The sequence below is a fragment of the Rousettus aegyptiacus genome, unplaced genomic scaffold (genome assembly GCF_014176215.1).
Source record: "Rousettus aegyptiacus isolate mRouAeg1 unplaced genomic scaffold, mRouAeg1.p scaffold_m13_p_2, whole genome shotgun sequence".
In the NCBI taxonomy this organism is placed as follows: Eukaryota; Metazoa; Chordata; class Mammalia; order Chiroptera; family Pteropodidae; genus Rousettus; species Rousettus aegyptiacus.
In genome coordinates this window covers 49,247,398-49,268,566 of record NW_023416295.1, presented here as the reverse complement: position 1 = coordinate 49,268,566, position 21,169 = coordinate 49,247,398, and the positions used below count along the sequence as shown (strand labels likewise).

At 33.8% G+C, this 21,169-nt stretch overlaps 1 protein-coding gene, 1 long non-coding RNA gene and 1 pseudogene across 4 annotated transcripts in view; 1 reads left to right on the top strand and 2 right to left on the bottom strand.

Moving 5' to 3' along the window:
- LOC107521042 overlaps positions 1-15,881 on the bottom strand; it is a 26,805-nt gene extending 10,924 nt beyond the window's left edge. For both annotated transcript variants that reach the window (XR_001599497.2, XR_001599496.2), the window contains exon 1: positions 13,900-15,881. This is a non-coding gene — a long non-coding RNA (uncharacterized LOC107521042). The remainder of the gene's footprint in view (positions 1-13,899) is intronic.
- The window catches only part of BBS5 (Bardet-Biedl syndrome 5), a 21,571-nt gene extending 402 nt beyond the window's left edge, over positions 1-21,169 (top strand). For both annotated transcript variants that reach the window (XM_016165410.2, XM_036236328.1), the window contains exons 2-12: positions 1,865-1,947; positions 5,920-5,985; positions 6,661-6,710; positions 6,838-6,965; positions 9,120-9,255; positions 11,480-11,575; positions 14,383-14,445; positions 15,877-16,011; positions 19,579-19,662; positions 20,586-20,609; positions 20,759-21,169. In XM_016165410.2, coding sequence (XP_016020896.1) covers positions 1,865-1,947; positions 5,920-5,985; positions 6,661-6,710; positions 6,838-6,965; positions 9,120-9,255; positions 11,480-11,575; positions 14,383-14,445; positions 15,877-16,011; positions 19,579-19,662; positions 20,586-20,609; positions 20,759-20,860 — 967 coding nt within the window. In that variant the 3' untranslated portion in view covers positions 20,861-21,169. The remainder of the gene's footprint in view (positions 1-1,864; positions 1,948-5,919; positions 5,986-6,660; positions 6,711-6,837; positions 6,966-9,119; positions 9,256-11,479; positions 11,576-14,382; positions 14,446-15,876; positions 16,012-19,578; positions 19,663-20,585; positions 20,610-20,758) is intronic.
- LOC118614465 lies at positions 12,521-12,636 on the bottom strand (annotated as a pseudogene).

Below are 21,169 nucleotides of genomic sequence, written 5' to 3'. Positions count from 1 at the left end.
CCAAACATCTCAGGAACTACGCAGCACCTCTGGGCGTCCAGCACACACAAACGAGCCTGGGGTGCCAGTTTCGTGCGTTGAAAGGAACGTAGGGCAGTGACCTAGAAACTGGGTTCTAAAACTTGTTCTGGAATAAGGATACACATTGTGAGCCCTTAGATAAATGACATCACTATTCTATGCTTGAGTCTCGTTTGTAAAATGAGGGAAGTGAAAGTAAGCGTACTCCAAAATTCCTAACCACACAGACTTTATTTCCGTGGTAAGCTTCCATCTAGTTTATTCATCTAAATCAACAGGAAGAAGGAACCCTATTTTGGGAAATTATCATGCTCCAAAGAGAATCATTAAAAACTCCTGCTCAACAGTACTGGGAAAAAATATCCATTTGAATATTAAGTATTGGAAAACAGTAAATCTAAGGTTCTTGGGTTAATGGCATGGAACTTCTTAGCCACTTAGGATTCCTTACTATGAGTAAAATCCTCTTAGGTGGAAAAATGAAATATTAATTTCCACTTATTTGTGGATAGATATATAATACTAGCATAATTTGGGGTACTTTAAGAAGTTATGAGGGAGGGAAATTTACAAAAGTATAAGCCATAGTTACATATTTCACAGATTCTATGATTTTTTTCTGTTATTCTTGGCAGGTTCTTAATCCAAGAAAAGATCCATTTCATGAATGTTTTCAGTTTATTAAACATTTATTAAATGCTTACTATGTGCAGGTTACTATGCTAATAGCTAGAGGTACAAAAAGAAGAGAAAATTATTTCCATCCCACTTCTCTCCCCCATTCTAGTGCAGGAGATACACACAGACAACTAATTATAAAAAATGTGATACATAGCATTCGGAAAATAGGACTATAGGAACAGAATAGTTCATTCTGTCTGGGGAAGGCCTCAAAGAAGAAATAATATTTGAGTTGAGCTCTGAAGAATGGGCAGGGCCTTGCCAGGGAAGACAGGAGGAGAGTATTCCAAAAAAAAAAAAAGAAAAGCAGCAGTCTTGGAAGTATAAACCTCATTGGCTAGAAGGCAAGGTCTGGCAGGTAGAGGATGGTGGTACAGATAGGTAGATTAGCCAGATTGTGAAATGTTTATTGGAGGATTTTGGACTTCATTTTCTAGACAGTGGGATGACATGGAAGATTTTTAAGCAGGGAAGTGATATGACCATATCTGTATTTTCAATAGGTAATTGAGTTGGTTCTCTGGAACATGTGTTAGAAGGCTCTACTACATATTCTGCTAGGTTTTTGTGGGGTTTTTTGTTTTGTTTTTTGACAGTAGAATGTATTGTCAGTCAATATGAACTCTTGTTCATTCTTTATTTCCTTTTGTCTCCTGTTTCTAATTGTTTACCAAGTCATGACATTGCTTAGCTTTAACCTGTTCCTTCCATAACTGCCTAAGCTTCTTTACTCAGAAATCTCTAGGGGTTCTCCACTGTATATAGGATAAGACACATTCCTGTCTGACTGGTTTTCAAGGTTCTCCAAAATCTGGTTCCTCCTAACTTATCTAACTATAGTTCTCACTACCTCTCAGTATAGACCTTCTTCTCCAGCCAGGCTAGTCTTCCCACATTCCCTTATCATTTCTTATCTCTGGTCTTTTATCATGCTCTCTCTTGCTCTCTTGCCCTCTCTTGCCTTCTCTCATTCTCTCTCACTCTCTCTTCTCTCTCGTTCTCCTTCTTCCAAATCCTACAGATCCTTCTACATGTCCTGGTTACTACAAATAACCTGATCTATAGGTTCTTAAAGTTCTTGAAGACTTCTGTTTTCTCCCTAACTAGATTATAAGTGGGGTATATTGTAGATTTAAAATTAAAGCCTTCATATTTATTTTAGACAAATGAAAACAAGACCTGGAGAAGTCCTTATTGATTGTTTAGATTCAATTGAAGACACCAAAGGAAATAATGGGGATAGAGGTGAGTATATTATCTTATATTTTATATTTCTGGTTTAATTTTCAAATGTTAAGCCATAGTAGCTGGAGAATAAGATATGAAATAACATTTATGTAAATGTAATTATAGGAGTGAGAGAGTTAAATCACATCTCAGACTGAAATGAAAGGGTAGATATTAAACCTGTAACTAGGGAATATAGGTTCTCTCTCAGAACTTGTAGGTCCTCATTCTTACATCAGCTTTATCCAATGTAACTTAAAATTCCTGGAGCTCTGTTTGCAGGAATCATGGGATAGTTCTGACTTTTGGATCTCTCTGCCCAGAAAAAGAATATGGAGTAGTGGAATATAAGTAGGTCATAGCTGTGTTACATGGAGTCATGCTTTCTTTTAAGAAAGAAACCTAAGAGTAACGTACAATCTCCTAAGACTGACACCTAGAAATAAACATGTGGAGAGCAAATTTAGGGCTGTATTGTGAAGTCTATTTATAGATTAAGTACTGGAAAATCCTGTGAGACATCTCTGAATGTCACTGAGGAGCAGCCAGCCTTGAGAGTCCCTCCCAAACCAAATTTCCCCAAGGCTGAAACTTTAAAAAGTCCAGGCTACGTACAGTAGCTGTACGTGGAGCCAATGACCAGTGATTAACAAGTCTTAGAAGCATCACTACTGTTCTTCAAGAAAAAATATAGCAGGTAAGGATTGGGCAACGTAGTATATCTAAAAAGGGTTTTGGGGAGAGAAGATTTATTAGAGTGGGAAATAAACATCTTATTGAAGAGAAAAGGAGCAGATCTCATTCAAGCAAGAAGGATCAGTAAATCCTAGAGATGGAACTGTAACCTTCATTGGCAGAACATACTCACTGCAGCATTTGGAGTGGCTGATTGCTCTCCAAGCCTTTCTTATCTGCTGCTCTGGGATGGTATGTGAACCAGTTCATTTGTGGTCCTTTATTAAACTCTGTGATGGCTAGCACCTATCCTTAAAGGATTGCTTATATCACACTTTTGAAATTTTTCCTAGTATCAGCCAAGCCCAGGTAAGAATGAGGTATGAAGATCTAGCAGCAAAGAAGTTTTAATTTGTGCCTTTGAGAGTGGAATAATAATCTCTAGGTGGTCAGATCTTGACAGAACCTGAATTAATTTTAGAAAGCCAAGAGAAAGTTTTGCTGGTCTCATACAGATTGGCAGGAACTCTTATGTGACAGTCCATCTACCAGTCTAAACAAAGACTGATATTCATTGAGTGCAGAATACTATACTAGCACTTTGGAGTTGGGAGGACAAAACATCTCCCTGGCAAGAAATCTCCATCACGGTGTCTGAAATCTTAATAAAAATAACTGTGTATGCACACACCTCAGAAAAAATTTCCCTAGAAAATGTAATATTACAGGAATGTGCAGAGCTTCTGGTTAATAAGAAGGTAGAAAAGGAAAGGGGAACCCTGTCTTCCAGCCATCTCTCTCCCCTCCTTTTCAGAAGTTTGAAAATAACCAAATGAAGGCATTGCCAAGTTCAGGAGATCCCATGTTAAAACTGTAAATACCCAAAAAGATTAATACATTTAATCCATTGCAACTGTAAGTACTCTGACAAGAAATTATCAGTTTAGCTTTCCACACTGAAGATGTATGAGAATGAAACAGCCACATTTCAATATTTGGAAGATAGGAGAAACAGGGAAATGTTTTCTCTCTGTCCTCCCAAACACCAAAATAAACATTTTGAGAAAAGCCCATGCCTGGAACACTGGGTTTGGAGTTGTAGGATGAGATCCTTTAGCAGAACAGAGACAACATAAAAATGCTAGAGACTTGTAAAAGATAAAACAAAAACAGAAAGACAGATAAATAGTTGGTCATTGGTTTTATAAAGCAAACTCTTCACACTTCATAATTTTTCCTAGAATTCTGTAATAGAAAAATATCAAAAAGAATCGATAGATGTCCGGGGCTCATAGCCCAGATATAATGTTACTTAGGTGAAATAGCATAAGGAAAACATAAATTAGTGTATCTATAATAAAATAAGTCAAAAATAAGTTTGTAAAGAATTAAAATATTTAAAAAATAATAATAGTTAACATTTTGAACGTTTACTATTTGCCAGTCACTGTTCTGAAATTTTTACATAATATGTGTAATCTCATTTAATAGTAATACAAATAATAAAACAAAAAATTAAGTAGATGCTATTATCATTTTTTTTCACATAAGGGAACTGAGGAACAAAGATTAATTAACTTTCCCAAGGCCATAAGCTACTAAGCTACTAAGTGATGGACCAAACTGTCGACATTGCTTTCTGAACTTCTGGGATCACATTATGCTCTTCTCAAAAATTTTCAGTTCTCCCCAATCCCAATTCTAAACCCCACCCATCTACACTGCCTCCACGGCCTCCACTGGTAACATTTAAGTCTGAATTTTTTAGTCTAGCAGTGAGGAACTTCTAGTTTGTCTACAACCTTTCTTCCATGTGCCACTGTCCTCCATATGTCCCTCCAGAGCCAGCACCCTTCTCTACCCCTCCCCATTACCCTGGAAAAATGTATAGACTACATCAAAGGACTCCTTGTGCAATCTAGCTTCCTATTGGAAGAGCCATGGCAGAAGATCAAAGGGAGACAGGAGAATGAGTTCTTGGTAGTTATTCCCTTGGTTCTTTCCTCTCAAAACATTCAGCTCTTTAGGACTCCTGTTCCTTTCAGACTTGGTTAACTGCTCCCTATCCTTGTCCCTCTGTGTCTGGGGTGGTACAGGTCTGCTGTACTCACTTATGGTTCCTTACACCCCACCTGTATCTTTGTAATAAGTCCATTTGTATATAAATCTCAGTTATCCTAATTTGAATATGCCATCTGTTTTCTGTTTGACCCCAACCGATAGGTGCAGTGTCCACCCTTCTATAATTTTGTGTGAACTTTCCACTTTAGCCAGGCTGGGTTACTTATTATTTGTCAAACTTATCATGTCTTGTTCTGCAGCTTCTCTTGAGAATGCCTTCCTTTATTTTTGGACTTTCCTATCCCATCTCATTCCAGCATTCATATAGGTGTGGTTTCTCTGATTTTAGATATTCTAGGAGTTTTCAGGGAGGAAAGAATATGAACCGGCTATAGATTATTCATCAGAAGAGTTCTATAATTATAATTTGTTGAAGAAATGGTGTATTAAACAAAGTTAACAGAGTTTTATTATATCAGGATATTTCACAGCTATCCTAATATGCCAATTGTATTATTAGTCTCTAAGACACTTAGTTTACCACGCTCAGATTTACTCGACTTTTTTTTTCCCTTGGAGCATTTATAGGGACTACTATTCCACAGGACACACGTTGAGAAATGAAGTTTATCTAACTTTGTATTTTAGTACAAGAACATCAATCTGAGGCTGAGATTGAAAAGCATAAAGCCTTAAACAGACTTCAGCCTGGCTATAACTTCACATGAACAAAAAAAGTTTGCTCACAGCAAAAACAAAAAAGGGAGGGAGTATATAAATATATGGTTCTTTGGTTCATTTAAATGAGAACTGCTAGGAGAGCACTCATATGGCAGGGAATAGTATGTATGTGAGAGTTCTTTGAGAAGTGTGATTCCACTGAATGGCTTTGAAATAATTATATTATCCAATACTCATTCTCAGCTGTATACTGAGCAGCTTCTACCAAGCAGCTTCTACCAAGACAAAAAACCAGTACCCAATTCTGTCTGTCAGCTTGAGTCAAATCAAGATGTTGGCAATGAATACCTGTACTTCTTTTGTAACTATCAGATTTTGTTTTTCTGGGATTCTGAATGATACCTAATATAGGCTAGGTATGCACAATAAATATTTTCAAGTAATAAATGTATGAAAACGTCTGTGGGTGTTGCTGCTGATAGTGGACCAAGTTTCATCTCCACTTCACTCTGTACTGCAAAAATAGGACCTTATTTAAGGTAACCTGTTTTTTTTTTGTTTGTTTGCTTTTAGGTAGACTCTTAGTAACAAATTTAAGAATTATCTGGCATTCTTTGGCATTACCCAGAGTCAATCTTTGTAAGTATCTTCGTTAGATAATGGCAAAAGGAAAAAAAAAAACTTTAAATTTACACAATGACTTTTGATACTAAAAAAGCTATACTATGAAATATGTGGAAAACTTTAAATAGATAAAAACTTTAGAAATCCTAGACTAACCACTGATTGCATCATAATGCAAAAGTATGTTTTTCAGTCTGCCCATTTTGTCTCTGACATATATATATATATATATATAAAATTAGTGCTTTTGCATCAAACGATTTTTCTTTTTTGCTTATCTTTGACAACCTGTTTCAAGTAATCTCAAAGAAGAGAGATTTAAATCCTAATAAAAGTACAACTTTTCATTGTGTTAAATTTTATTTCACTTATTTTTTAAAACATTTTAGATTATCCATTTAGACCTTTCTTTTCTCTTTATGTAGTGGTCTAACATTTTCAGTAAATAATATTGTATAGGTTTTAGAGAAGTAAACTTCCTTTGTCCCATGTTATGAATATGTTTGCGCAACGCAGAATTGACTTTTTATTTCTTTTCACTAACTTAAGTTTGTAGTTATTTCACAAAAATGTTTAAAAATTATATTTTTATATTTAATTTTTAAAATTGTTCAAAGTTCTATATAGAGAGATGTTTTTCCCTCAGTTTATTGTATCATGTTCTTTAAATTCTTTGCTTTTGAATTTTAGCTATCGGTTACAACTGCATATTGAATATTACAACAAGGACTGCTAACTCTGTAAGTTTAAAAAATCTTATTGAAAAATATACAGTGAAGAAACATTAGATATTTGAGGTTGGTATTTTCACTGTAAATGAGAAAATTCTCTTAAAATCTAAACTTTTAAATAAATTTGTTCTTACAGAAATTACGAGGCCAAACTGAAGCCCTTTATATACTAACAAAATGTAACAGTACTCGTTTTGAATTTATATTTACAAATTTGGTTCCTGGAAGTCCTAGACTTTTTACTTCTGTGATTGCAGTACACAGGTATGGTAATATTTTGTGGATTATTGAATACTGTTAAGGTAATTCTATGATTTAAAGGTTTAGAGGATGAAGTTTAGAAGTGTGGTGCTATCTTTCTCCAAGCTCTATGCAAGTATCCTGAAGATATATAAAAGAACACAGTGCATTATCATTTAATAAACACTTTGAAGGTATTTATAAGACAGATAAGACTACTAAAGATTCATAAAAATTTCTACTGAAGGTTCTATTGAATTCGCTACCAAGGGAGATGGAAAATTCAATGTAAATAACCAAGTTGATAATTCAATTAATGACAAAAAAAGATTATTTTTCCAATAATAGAAGGCATGTTTGGTATTTTCCCCCCAAAATTTTGTTGCTGTTCTATGGTTTTTTTTTTTTTGTTTATTTGTTTGTTTGCTAAATTCTTTTTTTCACTACTTCAGCTCTTTTTTTTTTTAAAGTCCTAAGAACTGTAATTTTTTTTAAAAAAACTTGGCTAAAATGACAGCCAAAATATATACACCAATTTATACATACCAACACACACAGAAATATATGAGATATGTGCCATTGTTTCAACTTGCATTTCTTTTATTACTTGTGATGCTGAAATTTTTCATATTTTTTTGGTTATTTATTGTTTCCTATTGTAAATTTCTTAATTATGCCCCTATCAGCCATATATGTTGCAAATGTATTTCTTAGTTTCCTAGTTTCCTAGTTTGTTGACTTTTCATTTTGTTGATTTTTTTAATCTACATACTGGTTTGGGTTTTTTGAGATATAATTCACATAACATAAAATTTACTATTTTAAAATTTACAGCTTGGTAGTTTTAGTGTATTCACAAGGTTGTGCACTGCTACCCAATTCTAAAATATTTCTATCACCTCAAAAAAAAAAAAACGCATAGCAGTCACTCCCCATTCCCTCCTCCCAATAGCTCCTGGCAACTACTGATTTACTTTATGTCCCTACACATTTGCTTATTCTGGACATTTCAAATAAATGGAATCATGCACTATAGTGGCCTTTTATGTCCAACGTCTTTTACTTAATGTTTTCAAGGTCCATCTGTGCTGTGGCATGTATCAATACTTCATTCCTCCTTATTGCTGAATAATATTCCATTGTATGGACACATTTTGTTTATCCACTTATCAGTTAATAGACATTTTTGTCTATTATGAATAATGTTGCTGTGAATATTTGCATACAAGTTTTTGTGTGAAAACATATTTTTTAGTTTATATATCTAACCCTTAGCTCTTTTTTCACTTTACTTAGAGAAACAATATAAAAATGGAGTTTGAAGGTAGCACGGAAGCTGCTTTTCTTTAATAGCATAAAAATGTTATAAGTTTACCCCCCCCAAAAAAAAAAATAATTTACAGCATAAATAGTTTCCTTTTTTCTCCTGGTTAAATATTGATGATTCCAGTACTAAAGAAAATTAAGATTTATAAGCAAATGCTTGAATTCTGCTCTTTCACAGTTTATATATTAGAAGGTTAATAAGGGTAAAAGTCAGAAATTTAACAATAAATATTATAATTTATATTAATGACTTCTAAAGTTATTCAAGCTAAGGAAGCTAATGGGTAAATTAGTCTATATTTTTGTGCAGTAAAATTAGAATTAACTAATCAAAAGTTAAGAATGTTCTGTTTTATGAATAGAGACATAGAAAACAGACTTACAGGGATTTTACACACACACATACACACACACACACACACAGAGCCTTTGGTTCTGTCCTGGGGTCCCTTTTGGAATTGGTATGGACTCATTCTAATTTTCTGTGTAGAGGTATATGTGAGCATGTTTTCAGGTTTCAGTGAGAAAAGTAATTGAATTCTTGCTTATGTCAAAAGGATAATGGTTTGAGAGAAAATCTGTGTCCTCTCATTTGTGCTGTGTGATACATATATTGCCTTAAAAATTAGACATCTAACATATAGGTTACTGGGATAATATATGTAAATACTACACTAAAATGACAAATTCTACAAAAGACAAAACTTAATGAAAAAAAAATTTTAATTTACTGTAATAATTCTTTGAGTGATGTATGTTAAGTACTAACAACTATATATTTTAGTAGATAAGTAACCTAAGAAAAACTGCATTTTCTGTTTGAGTTAGCCTTTTGTTTGTTCTCTTTTATAGAGCATATGAAACATCTAAAATGTATCGTGATTTTAAATTGAGAAGTGCTCTAATTCAAAACAAGCAATTAAGATTATTACCACAAGAACACGTATATGATAAAATCAATGGAGTATGGAATTTATCTAGTGACCAGGTATTGTGCAAAAGACTAATGAAACTTTTGGGGCAGTGCATTGGTTGTCATTTTTCATTTATCATTGAGTTTATATATTCATTTACCTGTTAAAATTAGCATTATTTCTCTTGATAAATTAGCATTATAGCTCTTGATGTAAAATACTGATATTCATATTATGTTTTTGTCCTTTTCAGCAACATTTGTTCTACATTGATTTAGAGCTGAAATGAACCTTAAAGATCAAGTTCAATCTCTGTTCACTTACTATGAAAAACACAGGCCTAAAGAATTAAGTGACCTCACACATCTAGTTCCCAAAGCCATGATCTTCCCCCTATACTATTACACTACCTTCTGCATCTTGATAATTAATGCTAGTGGAAGAGAGGCATGGTGTGGAGAGTCATGGAAGGCTTTTAATCTGGTCTTTATAGAATTAAACATATAAATCATCTGGCAACTCCTACATCCATTATTGTAATTTTTCATTTGCTCTTGAAATAACCAGTTGAAACATGTAAGCGACTAATAGTTGGAATAAGTAACACATTAGTTTCTAGAGAAAAATTTCTTACTGAGAAAAATTTCCAGCCTTTGTGTGTATTACAATCTAGATTAGACTGATAACCACTTTGATAAAGCTACTACATTTGAATGAAGAGCTTCTTGCTTAAATATCGAATCATAAATTATAAATAGTTTACTCATTTGAAAAATTCTAGTTTAAACTATAAAATCAAGGTTTTATAGGATATAGACACACCCCATCTGAATAACTTCTTTTCATTAGGAGTCAGCAAAGTTTATACTGTAAAGGACAAGATGGTAAATATTTCAGGCTTTGCGGGCCGTATAGTTTCTGTCCAAGTTTCTCAGTCCTGCCACTGTAGTGTGAAACTAGCCATAGATAAAACATAAACAAGTCAGCATGGTTGTGTTTCAGTAAAACTTTATTATGAACGTAAGTTTGAGTTTCATATAGTATTTGTGTCACATGAAATATTGTTCTTTTGACTTTTTTCCCAACCATTTAAAAATGTAAAAATTATTCTTAGGGGTGGAGTTACTCTGTTCATAGGTAGATACTTACCACCTAGCACAACACCTGGCATTTGTAATTAATTAAGGTGTTCCAGGATTCTCAGATATATCATTTTATTGAAAAGGGGATGTTATTGTCAACCTAAATTATGTTAATTGAAAAATAATAAAACAAAATATACCCTCCTATTATTTTAAAAAGTCTTTAGGACTTTTTGAAAATTATTCTCTTTTTCTAAAATAAGAGGAAAACAATGACATAAAGATTTATTCCTTATAAAGTTTAAGACAGTGTTGTTTAATGGCACTTGGGCTGGGAATAATGGGGGCTAAAAATTTTTGTGTAACAATTTCTTGCAAGATGAGAGTGGAGGGGGGATATATATACTTATACATATTAATTTAATTATAATTGTGACATAGGTGATCTTTTCTGATGTTCCCAACTTGATCATCCTAGAAGGCAGCTTTTTAAGTTTTAGGTTTGTAAGTTAATGATTTATGTGCAACTTCAGAGTATAAAATAAATTCCTCTGGGTGTATGGGGTGCAGAAGAGATGGAGGTAGAGGTAGAGAATGATGGATAAATGGTAGAAGCAGATAATTTTGGTGCCATGCTTTTAAGTCTTAAAGATTTTTTTAAACCGCCAAGCTATCGTACTGGGATTTTGAGAGATGTTAAGTGGCCATGTAACTGGAGAACAGTTTTGATCTATAGCTAGTGTGGAAGAGCCATAAAATATCTTTTATGAACTGATAGGGGTTATCACATGTGTTTTCTCTCTCTCTCACTACAACTCCCTTGCCTTGACTTTTCCCAGGTTTTGAGTAATAGTCATAATAAGCTCTAACACTTGTAGAATACTTATTATGTATCACACCGTGCTGTGGGATTTATTTATATGGGTTATTCAGAGCTCCATTTTACATTTTACACAACTCACCAAAAAGAAATTTGCCACTGGGCCAACAACTGGTAAGTACTGATGGTGTGATAATTAGAGTCTAACTCCAGAGTCCAAGCCCTCTGTGATCTAATTGTACTGCCATCCTATGAATGAGGAAGTCATTGATACTACATAATACTCAATTCTGGTATGTTCTGCTGCTCTGATGATCAGAATTAGTATTGTGTTTAGAAAATAAATAAGTATTCAAACATGATCGTTGATGTATCTCTCATTACTCTCTCTTGTAGGGAAATTTAGGAACCTTTTTTATTACTAATGTGAGAATTGTGTGGCATGCAAATATGAATGACAGTTTTAATGTCAGCATACCATACCTGCAAATTGTAAGTACATGCATTTTGATGACCTTATTTTAATGTAGAATAAATAATTTCTGTTCAGTAGTTAATAGGACTTTGGGGATTCAATGAGTTCTTTCTCCCTTTTAAGTAGCAGCAGTTTAGCTGGGAGCATACTTTTTAAAATGTTGATAATGTACTATTTCACCACAGAAAAGACCCAATTATACTTACATTCAAGGGAAATAGCACTATTATTAACTTGCTATTAAAAGAGAAATATACTGGATTCTAAAAATTTAAATAGTTTTCGTACAGGTTAAGGTATGTCTTCTTTAGATTCCAATCAAAGGGCTTTAGCTACTAAAGTGTTCCATAACTTTTCCACAAGACGGGTATATGGTTGCTCCTTGGCATGGCGTTAGCACACTGATCCACACATTTTATTATGGCTCTCTTGCCACTTTCTGCTCAAACCTTTTTAAAGCCAGGAATGAAATCATTAATTCTGTGAATTAACTGTTTTAATTGTATTCAGATACAGCATGTATTTTAAACTGGATTCATGCTTCAGCTTCGGTGAAAGAAATCAAGATGCTTTTTATGAAGATAGTGGTTTTAACTTATGTTAAAACTATTAAAATACAGAGTAAGAACTAATGACATCTAAGAAGAATTTGTTTTGAGAGTAGATAAAAGTAGTTCTTTTTAATCTGCTGCTGCTGCTGCTAAGATAAGTGTGATTCAGTGAAACAATAAGTTCCAATAAACTGAAGAATTTCATTTTTATATTAAAAAAACTATAAGACTAGTAAATCAGATAAAACATAATGAAAATCTTGTGAGATCATCATATGATAGTTGCCCTTATTATAGGGTATAAGTAGTCTGAAGGCTAGTTTCATTACATTAATAAATATTTATGGAGTAGATATCTGAGAAATATTTATTTTTTTATTTTTATTTATTTTTATTATTTATTATTATTTATGCCTATAGCACCTGGTCTTCCTAGGTGGTCTCCCATTCAAGTACTAACCAGGCCCAACCCTGCTTAACTTCTGAGATCAGACATCAGGCTTGTTCAGGGTGGCATGGCCATAGACTATGGACTGTGGCTCCACTGGGGTGTAAACCCAGGACCTTCTCCATGTAAAGCAGATATGCTAACTGCTACACTATGGAACCATGTCCAGAAATATCATTTTTTAAGAGACTTCTTGGCCTGTGAGAAGGATAATTATTTATAAAATATTTCCAAGCCTGTCTTTTATTAAATTGTTTGATTTCTGAGTTACATTAAAATATCTGATTATTCATTTGCCAAATATTGAGGACCTACTCTGTAGCAGGTGCTAGAGATACAATTATGAAAATCATGAACCAGTACCACACAGTTTCTGCCATCAAGGAGTTTTCAGTCAGGTGGAGAAAAGCAAAACATTAAACAGAAAATCATAGAATCTGATAGGAAGAAAATATTTCTAGCCATCTAAAAAATATTAGAATTTATAATTATGGCTGGGAAGATGTGACAGAGGCTATATTGGTATCTGATAAATTGGTGTTTTGTTCACTGCTGTTTCATATGTGTTTATTTATATGTGTTGTAGCTTGCCTAACCTAACCTATTATGCTGAATAATTACTGAGTAGTAAACAAACTTGTGCTTTCTGTTCTTCAAATAGTCCTCTTTTTGTTATTTAAGAATACAGTTGCCAGATATGGCTTTTGGAATGAATTCGGCCTGGCCCAAACAACTTGCAATCTGATATCATCACAGTCTGTCACTATGGTAGTCATATTCTAACTCCAGCTCTATGCCTCAGCCGTTGCCCTGACCCTACTCCTATAGCTATATATCAATATATATCTTCTTGCCAGTTTCTATCTTACCAGCCTATGTCACCCACAGTCACCTGGTTAGACTACCAGTTGACAGCCAGGGTGTCAGAAGAGTTTAAAGTCCTATAGTAATTGTCCTCATAGAAAGAATCCTGCTTATATTTCTTTGTTGGACAGACATAATCATTACTATCATTTAGTCATCTGTGTACCCCCTTCTTTTCTCCCTCCCCCTCCCCCTTTCCGTTTATCTACTTTTCCCTCTCTACTTTCTACTCTTTCAACTTCCAATGCCCATTTGTCTTGAGTGTTATATGTCATCACCTACCACAAATTACCCTTCTCTGGCTTTTGGTCTGCTAGTCTTAATATTAGATTCTCCATGGTTCTCTCTCCCACAAGGAAGTACATTTTATGTCATTTTCTACAGATCCTGCCTGCCATTGTGCTTCTCATCTTCCCTATGCCACTGGTGTTACTGCTCATCTCCTGCTAGGCAAGCTTAATCCTCATGTCATGCTTACCTTGATGTGAACACATTTGACTTGTCCCAGCCTTCCTTGATGCCTAGCGATGCCCATGACATTGTTTTTTAATAAATGGAATGGAGATTCTTTAAAGTTAGCCATCTCTGTAAAAACAGAAGGTACATGTGACTTTAAAAATTAACCCAGCCCTAGGAGCCATAATAAGTGGTTCTCCATAACTAAAAGATTACTGGCCTTTGGTTTAAAACACTCAGAAAAGTTATAACCCTATGGAGTTCAGAGAGTTTTGTACATATTTCAGAGATGTCTTTGTATTTCCTTATAAGTTTGCTGCCCATTTCCAGTATGAAAATTTTCATTTACTTGATCTCTGGGAGTTTAATGAAACAGGAAGGAGTATTCTGTTCTTTAGAGTATGAAAAGTAGTTACTGCGTAAAAGTTGAAAAATTTGTCTTAAAAAGTCACTACTATCAGATAATAAAAACAAGCATTTTTTTTCTTTTTCATTTTACATCTAGCGTTCAATAAAGATTAGAGATTCAAAATTTGGTTTAGCTCTTGTCATAGAAAGCTCTCAACAGGTAAGATACTTTATTTTTATTGATCTTTAATAGGTTTTTAAAACTACATGACAGGCTATTTTTAGTTTTATTTATCTGGTAACCAATTTATATCCAGGAAGAATATTAGCTATAACATGAAGTTATATGAAGAGTCGGAAGTCATATAGTAATTGTCTCCATATAAAGAATCCTGCTTATGTTTCTTTGATAGACATAATCATTACTATCATGATACCACGTTTAATGACAGTCAGTCAATCACTGTTCTTTTCAGTACATATTATCTCAGTCTTTACACAACCCTATGATACAGTTATTGTTTTTTCCCCACTTTACAGTCAAGGAAACTGGAGTCTAGACAGTTTAGGAACCTTGTCAATGTTCTCGCTACTAGTAAGCTAGGTTTTGATTCCAGGTCTAACTGATTCACTGGACTGTTTTCAGAAACACAGATATATACAGATACACACATGTACCCTATTTGAGATTTATACTATCACACACAGATTATATTTTCTATTTAAATACCACTATACTCCATTATGCCAGGTTTTTGAAGAAATACATTTAAATAAAACACTTATTTATAAAATCACTTCTCTTCTAAATTCTAAGTTTAAACATGAATGTCTACTTACTCCTTTCCCCTGGCCTATAGATTAGTAGCTGCTATTTACTGAGTGCTTACTACATTCTAAGAACTGTATGAAATGTCATATATACTTTATTTAATACAACTTGATAACCATTTAATGATTAGAAAATCGAGGCTTTAAAAGATAAGGAAAGTAAGTTTTCCAGCATCATACAGCTGATAAACTTTTTGTAAAACCAGATTTGAACCTAAAAGCATATGCTCTCAACTGGAAGCATATGCTCTCACCTATTACAGTATGCTACTTAATTTTTTAACACTTCTCCAACAAGTTGCCATGGTTAAATTTATTTCCCAATTCAAGGAAATAGCCATAGGTAGGCCATTCCCTTATTTCTTTTAATATGTAGTCTATATTCCTTTATAGGGTCTAGCTCAAGAAAAACTTAGTTCCCCCCAAAGAAAAGAAAGAAAGAAAAGAAAAACTTGGTTCCTTTGGTCTTCATAATCTTGAAATATCAGCTTTGATGTTTACAGATGAAATGATGTGATATCTGCATATTTTTTAAAATAATCCTGAATGGGTAAAGGGAGAAGATTTTCGGGGGAGGGTAAAGTTACAGGTGGAACACAGTTGGCCATATTTTGTTACTTGTCTAAGCTAGATGACGGCTATGTGGACACTTATTGTACTCTTCTATTTTTGTATGTTTGAAATTTTTCATAATAAAAATTTAAAAACACAGCTTACATATTGTGCTCTGAAATCAGGACAGTTAGAGCTATAATTTATCATATACTTAAATACCATTTCTCGAGCTCGTTTTTTGTATTTTCATTATTTTTTCTTGTAGAGTGGAGGATATGTTCTTGGCTTTAAAATAGATCCTGTGGAAAAACTGCAAGAATCAGTTAAGGAAATCAATTCACTTCACAAAGTCTATTCTGCCAGTCCTATATTTGGAGTAGATTATGAGATGGAAGAAAAGGTAATTCATTCACTATGTGAAATATAGTATTTGCTGAATCGTTGTTATATAATCTAAAAAATTCAGATATAAATACATTGTATATAATTTTACACTGTGTTTAAAATGATAAATACACTGACTCTGCTCAGTGAGCATGGCCCCTGGGCTATCACTAATTTGTGCATACCACCTGTCTTCTCACTGGCTGCTTCATCATTTAGTCCTGTCTTTCTAGGTAAGCAGCCTATCCAGAGAAGACTCCATATGCAAGACTTCTCTGATGTAGACATACTTGAATCTCTATGTCAGCTTTATTTTTAATCTACTTCAGCCTTCCATTAGCATGGGAAAACCTTAGAGGCCTCACAGATACCATTTTCATCCCCCAAGGCCCTACAGCATAGCAACTCCAGGAATCTGTTCCACCAGTATGGCTTGTGTTTATTCCTACCACCAGTGCCCTGCCATACCAGTTATGAAATATTTTGAGTATCACCCTCACATGCCTGCACTTTGCCTTCCTCATGATTTCTGGTTTCTGCACCAATCTCTGCTCTCCAGGTATATCAGTTCTCTTTTGGCTTTACTCTGCAGCCTCTCCAGCTGGGACCCTTGTCATCTAGTCTATCACTATGTACTCACCAGCTGCTGCATTAGAGGTGTCCTTGCTGTCTGCTGTATCAGCTATACCCTTGCCAGAGGTTCTCTCTATGGTGCCCTCATTGACTGCTGTCACAGATTCTCTTGCTGTCTGTTCTTTTGGGCCCTTACTGTACACTCTGTTGTTGGTGTCCTTGTCATTCACTTTTTCATCAGTGTCCCTGCTGGTACTCAGCATGTTGAGACATATCACACATCACATATATTTTCTGTATCTCTCTGGCTCTTGGACTACAGCACGTGACCACAGAAAATCAGGAAGTAGGGCTGGGCAGCTAAGTACAAATTCACACCCTCTGACTTCCAGTAGGCCCTTGTTACCTTGTAATACTCCTTGTACTTAAATTTTTTGTCTCCCTGTCAATTTCCATATATATCCCCTTCCCCTTCCAGCTGAACCTTTTCCCTAAGTGGCTAATGTTGTATTACACATATGTTCCTGTATTTCGTCTCCTTAACCATCCTTTTCTGTTCTCCTCCCAATCTGTACTTCTTTCAGCATTCTCCCTTTCACTCTGCCTTCTCTGTATATTCCTCAGTAATGTCACCCACTCCTCTAGGTTCTTCAACTTCTGTAGATGACTCCCAAATGTGTCTTTCTTTCTAATCTTGACACTTACTCTCAGCTTATCATGGTTCTAAATATTCTTAAATATTTCACATAGATGAGCATTCCAAAAAACATAAATTGAATTTTTCATTTAAATGTTTATTTTAGTAATTTAATTAGGATAATAATTTTCCAAGTCAGTAAGATACACTGGGACTTGTGTATCTTAAATTTGGCATACCTAAAAGGGTATCATTTTTTTTCAAAAGCAGCTTTCTACTGGTTTATCTGTTTACTAATTTTTTTTTAGCATTGTCAAAGTCAGTTGTGCACAAAACCTTGCAGTTTTCCTTTTTTATTTTTTCTATTATCTTATTTTACACATTTAGTCAATTGTGCCCATCTCTTCTCTGTTTCTATCCCTTCCTTTCCATACAAACGTGACTTCAATCCCAATTTCACCATTTACTTTTGATTCTAGTACAATTTGAGTTTCAGTTTTCTCATAAAATGAAGATAGTCTCTCTTACAAAGTTATTGATCATGTTCATAAAATGCCTGGCATATGGGAGACACTCAGTATTAGTTCTCCTACCCATTCTCTCTCTTTCATTTCTCCTCTTTTCCCCTTCACTGGCCCCAGTACATAATAATAGCCAGCCATAATAACTTGCCCTTTCACCTCCTCTAAGTTCTTACTCCAAAGCCACCTCTTCAGAGAGGTCTTCCCTGGCTATCCATCCAAAATAACAACCCCCATCACTTTTTGTCCCTTATTATGCTTGATTGCTTGTTTTATTTTTGGTAACACTAATCAGTCTCCTCTACTATAAATAATCTCCATGAAGTTAGAGATTTTTGTCTATTCAACCACTATATCTCCAGCAGTCTAAACTGGCACGTAATAGGCTTAGTGCCTCTTCATAGTTGTTGAATGACTGTGCTGAACACCTACTGTTTGCCATTCACTGCTCTAAGAACTTTATATGCATCATCTCTAATCTTCCCAAAAATACTAAGAAGTGTATTGTTATCATCATCATCATCGTAATCATCAATCTCCCAGTTATAGACACTGAGGCTTAAGATAGTTTAAATTACTTATACACAATCACACAGCTCTGAGCGTGGTTGAAACACTGAAGCTAACCTCAGATTGTAGAATCAGGTCACTCTTGTCAAGCAATACACTTCTACCCTCAACTGTCCCCCAGCATTTACCTGTAATAAAGTCTAAATTCTTTGGGCTGGTATTAAAGAATTTCAGTAGACTTCAATTTATCTTTCCCACATTATCTGCACAGTCTCAGTGTCTAGTAGTGCATGCTCTGCACTGCCAAACTAGAGAACATTGTTCACATAGACTTTAGTGTGACTGATGCTCCCTGGTATTTTTCAGTACAACAGCCCTACTTAGCTCCTTCTGTCTCAATGGCCCTTATATTCCAACCTTACTGGAATATTCTGACCTTACTGGATTATTCATCATTCTCCAGCCTCATCCTGTGGTTTCCTACCTTTGCTGATTTTGATACCCACTGCCAGCAGTACCCTTTCTCCTAATCCTATGAAAATCATCCTCATTCTAAAAGCCCCCGCTCATATGCTAACCTTTTCTTCATGAAAGTTTGTGGGATTCACAAGCTAGAAGTTGTGCTGTCTCCAAAATGTTATCACAATAGATAACTCCATTTATTACAGCTACTTTGCATAGGTTGAACCATATAATTAATATTTGACTATTTTCAAGAAAGAAAACTGGCAATTTCATGTGGTTCAACCTAATATTTACTTATTTGTAATTGTGTTTTATCCTTCTACTGTCACTAGATTATAAACCTTTTGTGGGTAAGGGCAGGGACTGTATACCCTTGGTAATACTATTATAGTACCTAATACACCAGATACTCAAATATTTGAAAAACGAATTAGTAAATATGAGTGTTATATTTTATTCTGCTTTACCTTTAGAATATTTCATACAAATCTTAGTTCTCTTTTCACAAATCCTATTTAATGACTATTTTGAGGAAAATTTAAAATTTGCTATAATACAAAATTTAGTTTAACTATGTGAAAGAAAATAAGATAAAATCCAATGAGAGGTTTTTCTTTAAGAATACCTCTAAGTATCATTTTGAATCTATGTAAATTTATCATTTTAATTCTTTCGATGATAGTTAGGTTTAACTGACTCATTTCATTACTCATTAGTTTTATTAGAATACGTTATGCAAGGATTTTTATAAGACTTGAATAGTTTGTAATTGTGTTATTCTTTTACAAATATTTACAATTCTCAGCACATTTTACTAAAATTGTTTTTTTAACAATATTGTCTCTTCGATGCATTTTAACATCCACCGATTTTTCAGCCACAGCCCCTTGAAGCTCTGACGGTTGAACATATTCAAGATGATGTAGAAATAGAGTCTGATGATCACACGGATGCTTTTGTGGTGAGCATTATAAAGGAGAGCTACTAAATTTCCTGATTCTTTTTTATCCGAGTCATGTTTTATTAAATAATGGTTTAAGTGTGTAAAATACCATAGAACTTGATACTTTTGAGAGTATCTTAAACATTAGTTGGAGAGTTATTTTTTTAAGTTAGGCATTTTTTGTGTGTATGGAAATATTTTTAAATTACCAAACTGGGAAATAGTGTGAGAACACAGTTTTTCATAGGATCTCAGATATGTGAAAAAGAAATCTAGGTAATTAAGTTAATTTAAAATCTGTATTTCCTATAATTAATTTTTATAAGATGGACTTTCCTTCAGTTTATAGGTATATTAACTTAAAATGGATATCTATGTGAATAATATACTTTCCTATTTCCAAATTTGTATTATTTAATTAATAGCCAAAATCATAATATTTATTTTATATTGTAATTTATAAATCTGACCAGAATGCCTACCTGGTAACATATATTTTTAAACAAAAATGTGAAATTAGTATAAAATATTTAATTATAAACTACTACTACTATCTTAAACTATATGCATTTGCTGACACATATTGAAGCACTGATTGTTTTGTTTTGCCAGCATCATCATCTAAATGAAAAGTAGGAATGAAATTTTATACCTTTTAAGTCATTCTCTTTGTCTCCTTTCATTATAACAATGCTAATTATACACTAATTACAAAGCACATTTTTTAAAGCTTAAAGCATAACCCTTGAAGACTTTAATAAACACTGATAGAAAAAGTGAATTCTGCTATCCGTATTGTAAAGAAAATTGAGAAGAGCCATTAGACACATAACAGAATATTAAATACATTTAGTCATAGAATTGTTCTGTAAATTATCTGTTCCTTAACCCACCAACATATTATATCAAGTAAGTGAAATATAATTTTCTTTGTTTTATAGGCTTATTTTGCTGATGGCAATAAGGTAAGGATATTTTAGCTATAGTATATAAAAAGAAACTTTGTATTTTCCAACATTTAGTATTCACAAACTTATGTGAAACCTATTTTTTTGTTTTTTCCTTCCTTGCCCACCTTCTCTATTCCCATCTCATCCTCTTATCTCCCAAAAAGCAACAAGACCGTGAACCTGTATTTTCAGAAGAACTGGGGCTTGCAATAGAGAAATTGAAGGATGGATTCACCCTACAGGGACTGTGGGAAGTAATGAGTTGATCTTGAGTTGAGCTGGATTTCTATTTAAAGATATCTCAAGATTAAAGATCCTAGTCCCCCGCTAGAAGGCATGGAATAATTTTTACATTTACAGAAAAGCTTTTAAGAAAGAGTTTTTTAATGATTAAGGAGAAATTCATTTATCCAAGATTTTACTGCCAGTTTTCTAAAAATTATATTTAAAACTGTAATCAAAATGATCTGGTTTGTAAATATGTTTATTTTGTACTGAATACTTGTAAATTATTAGTCTATGGATATTAAATGACTGTATCATGTTGGGTTTAATAAAAAATTTATGCAGCACCA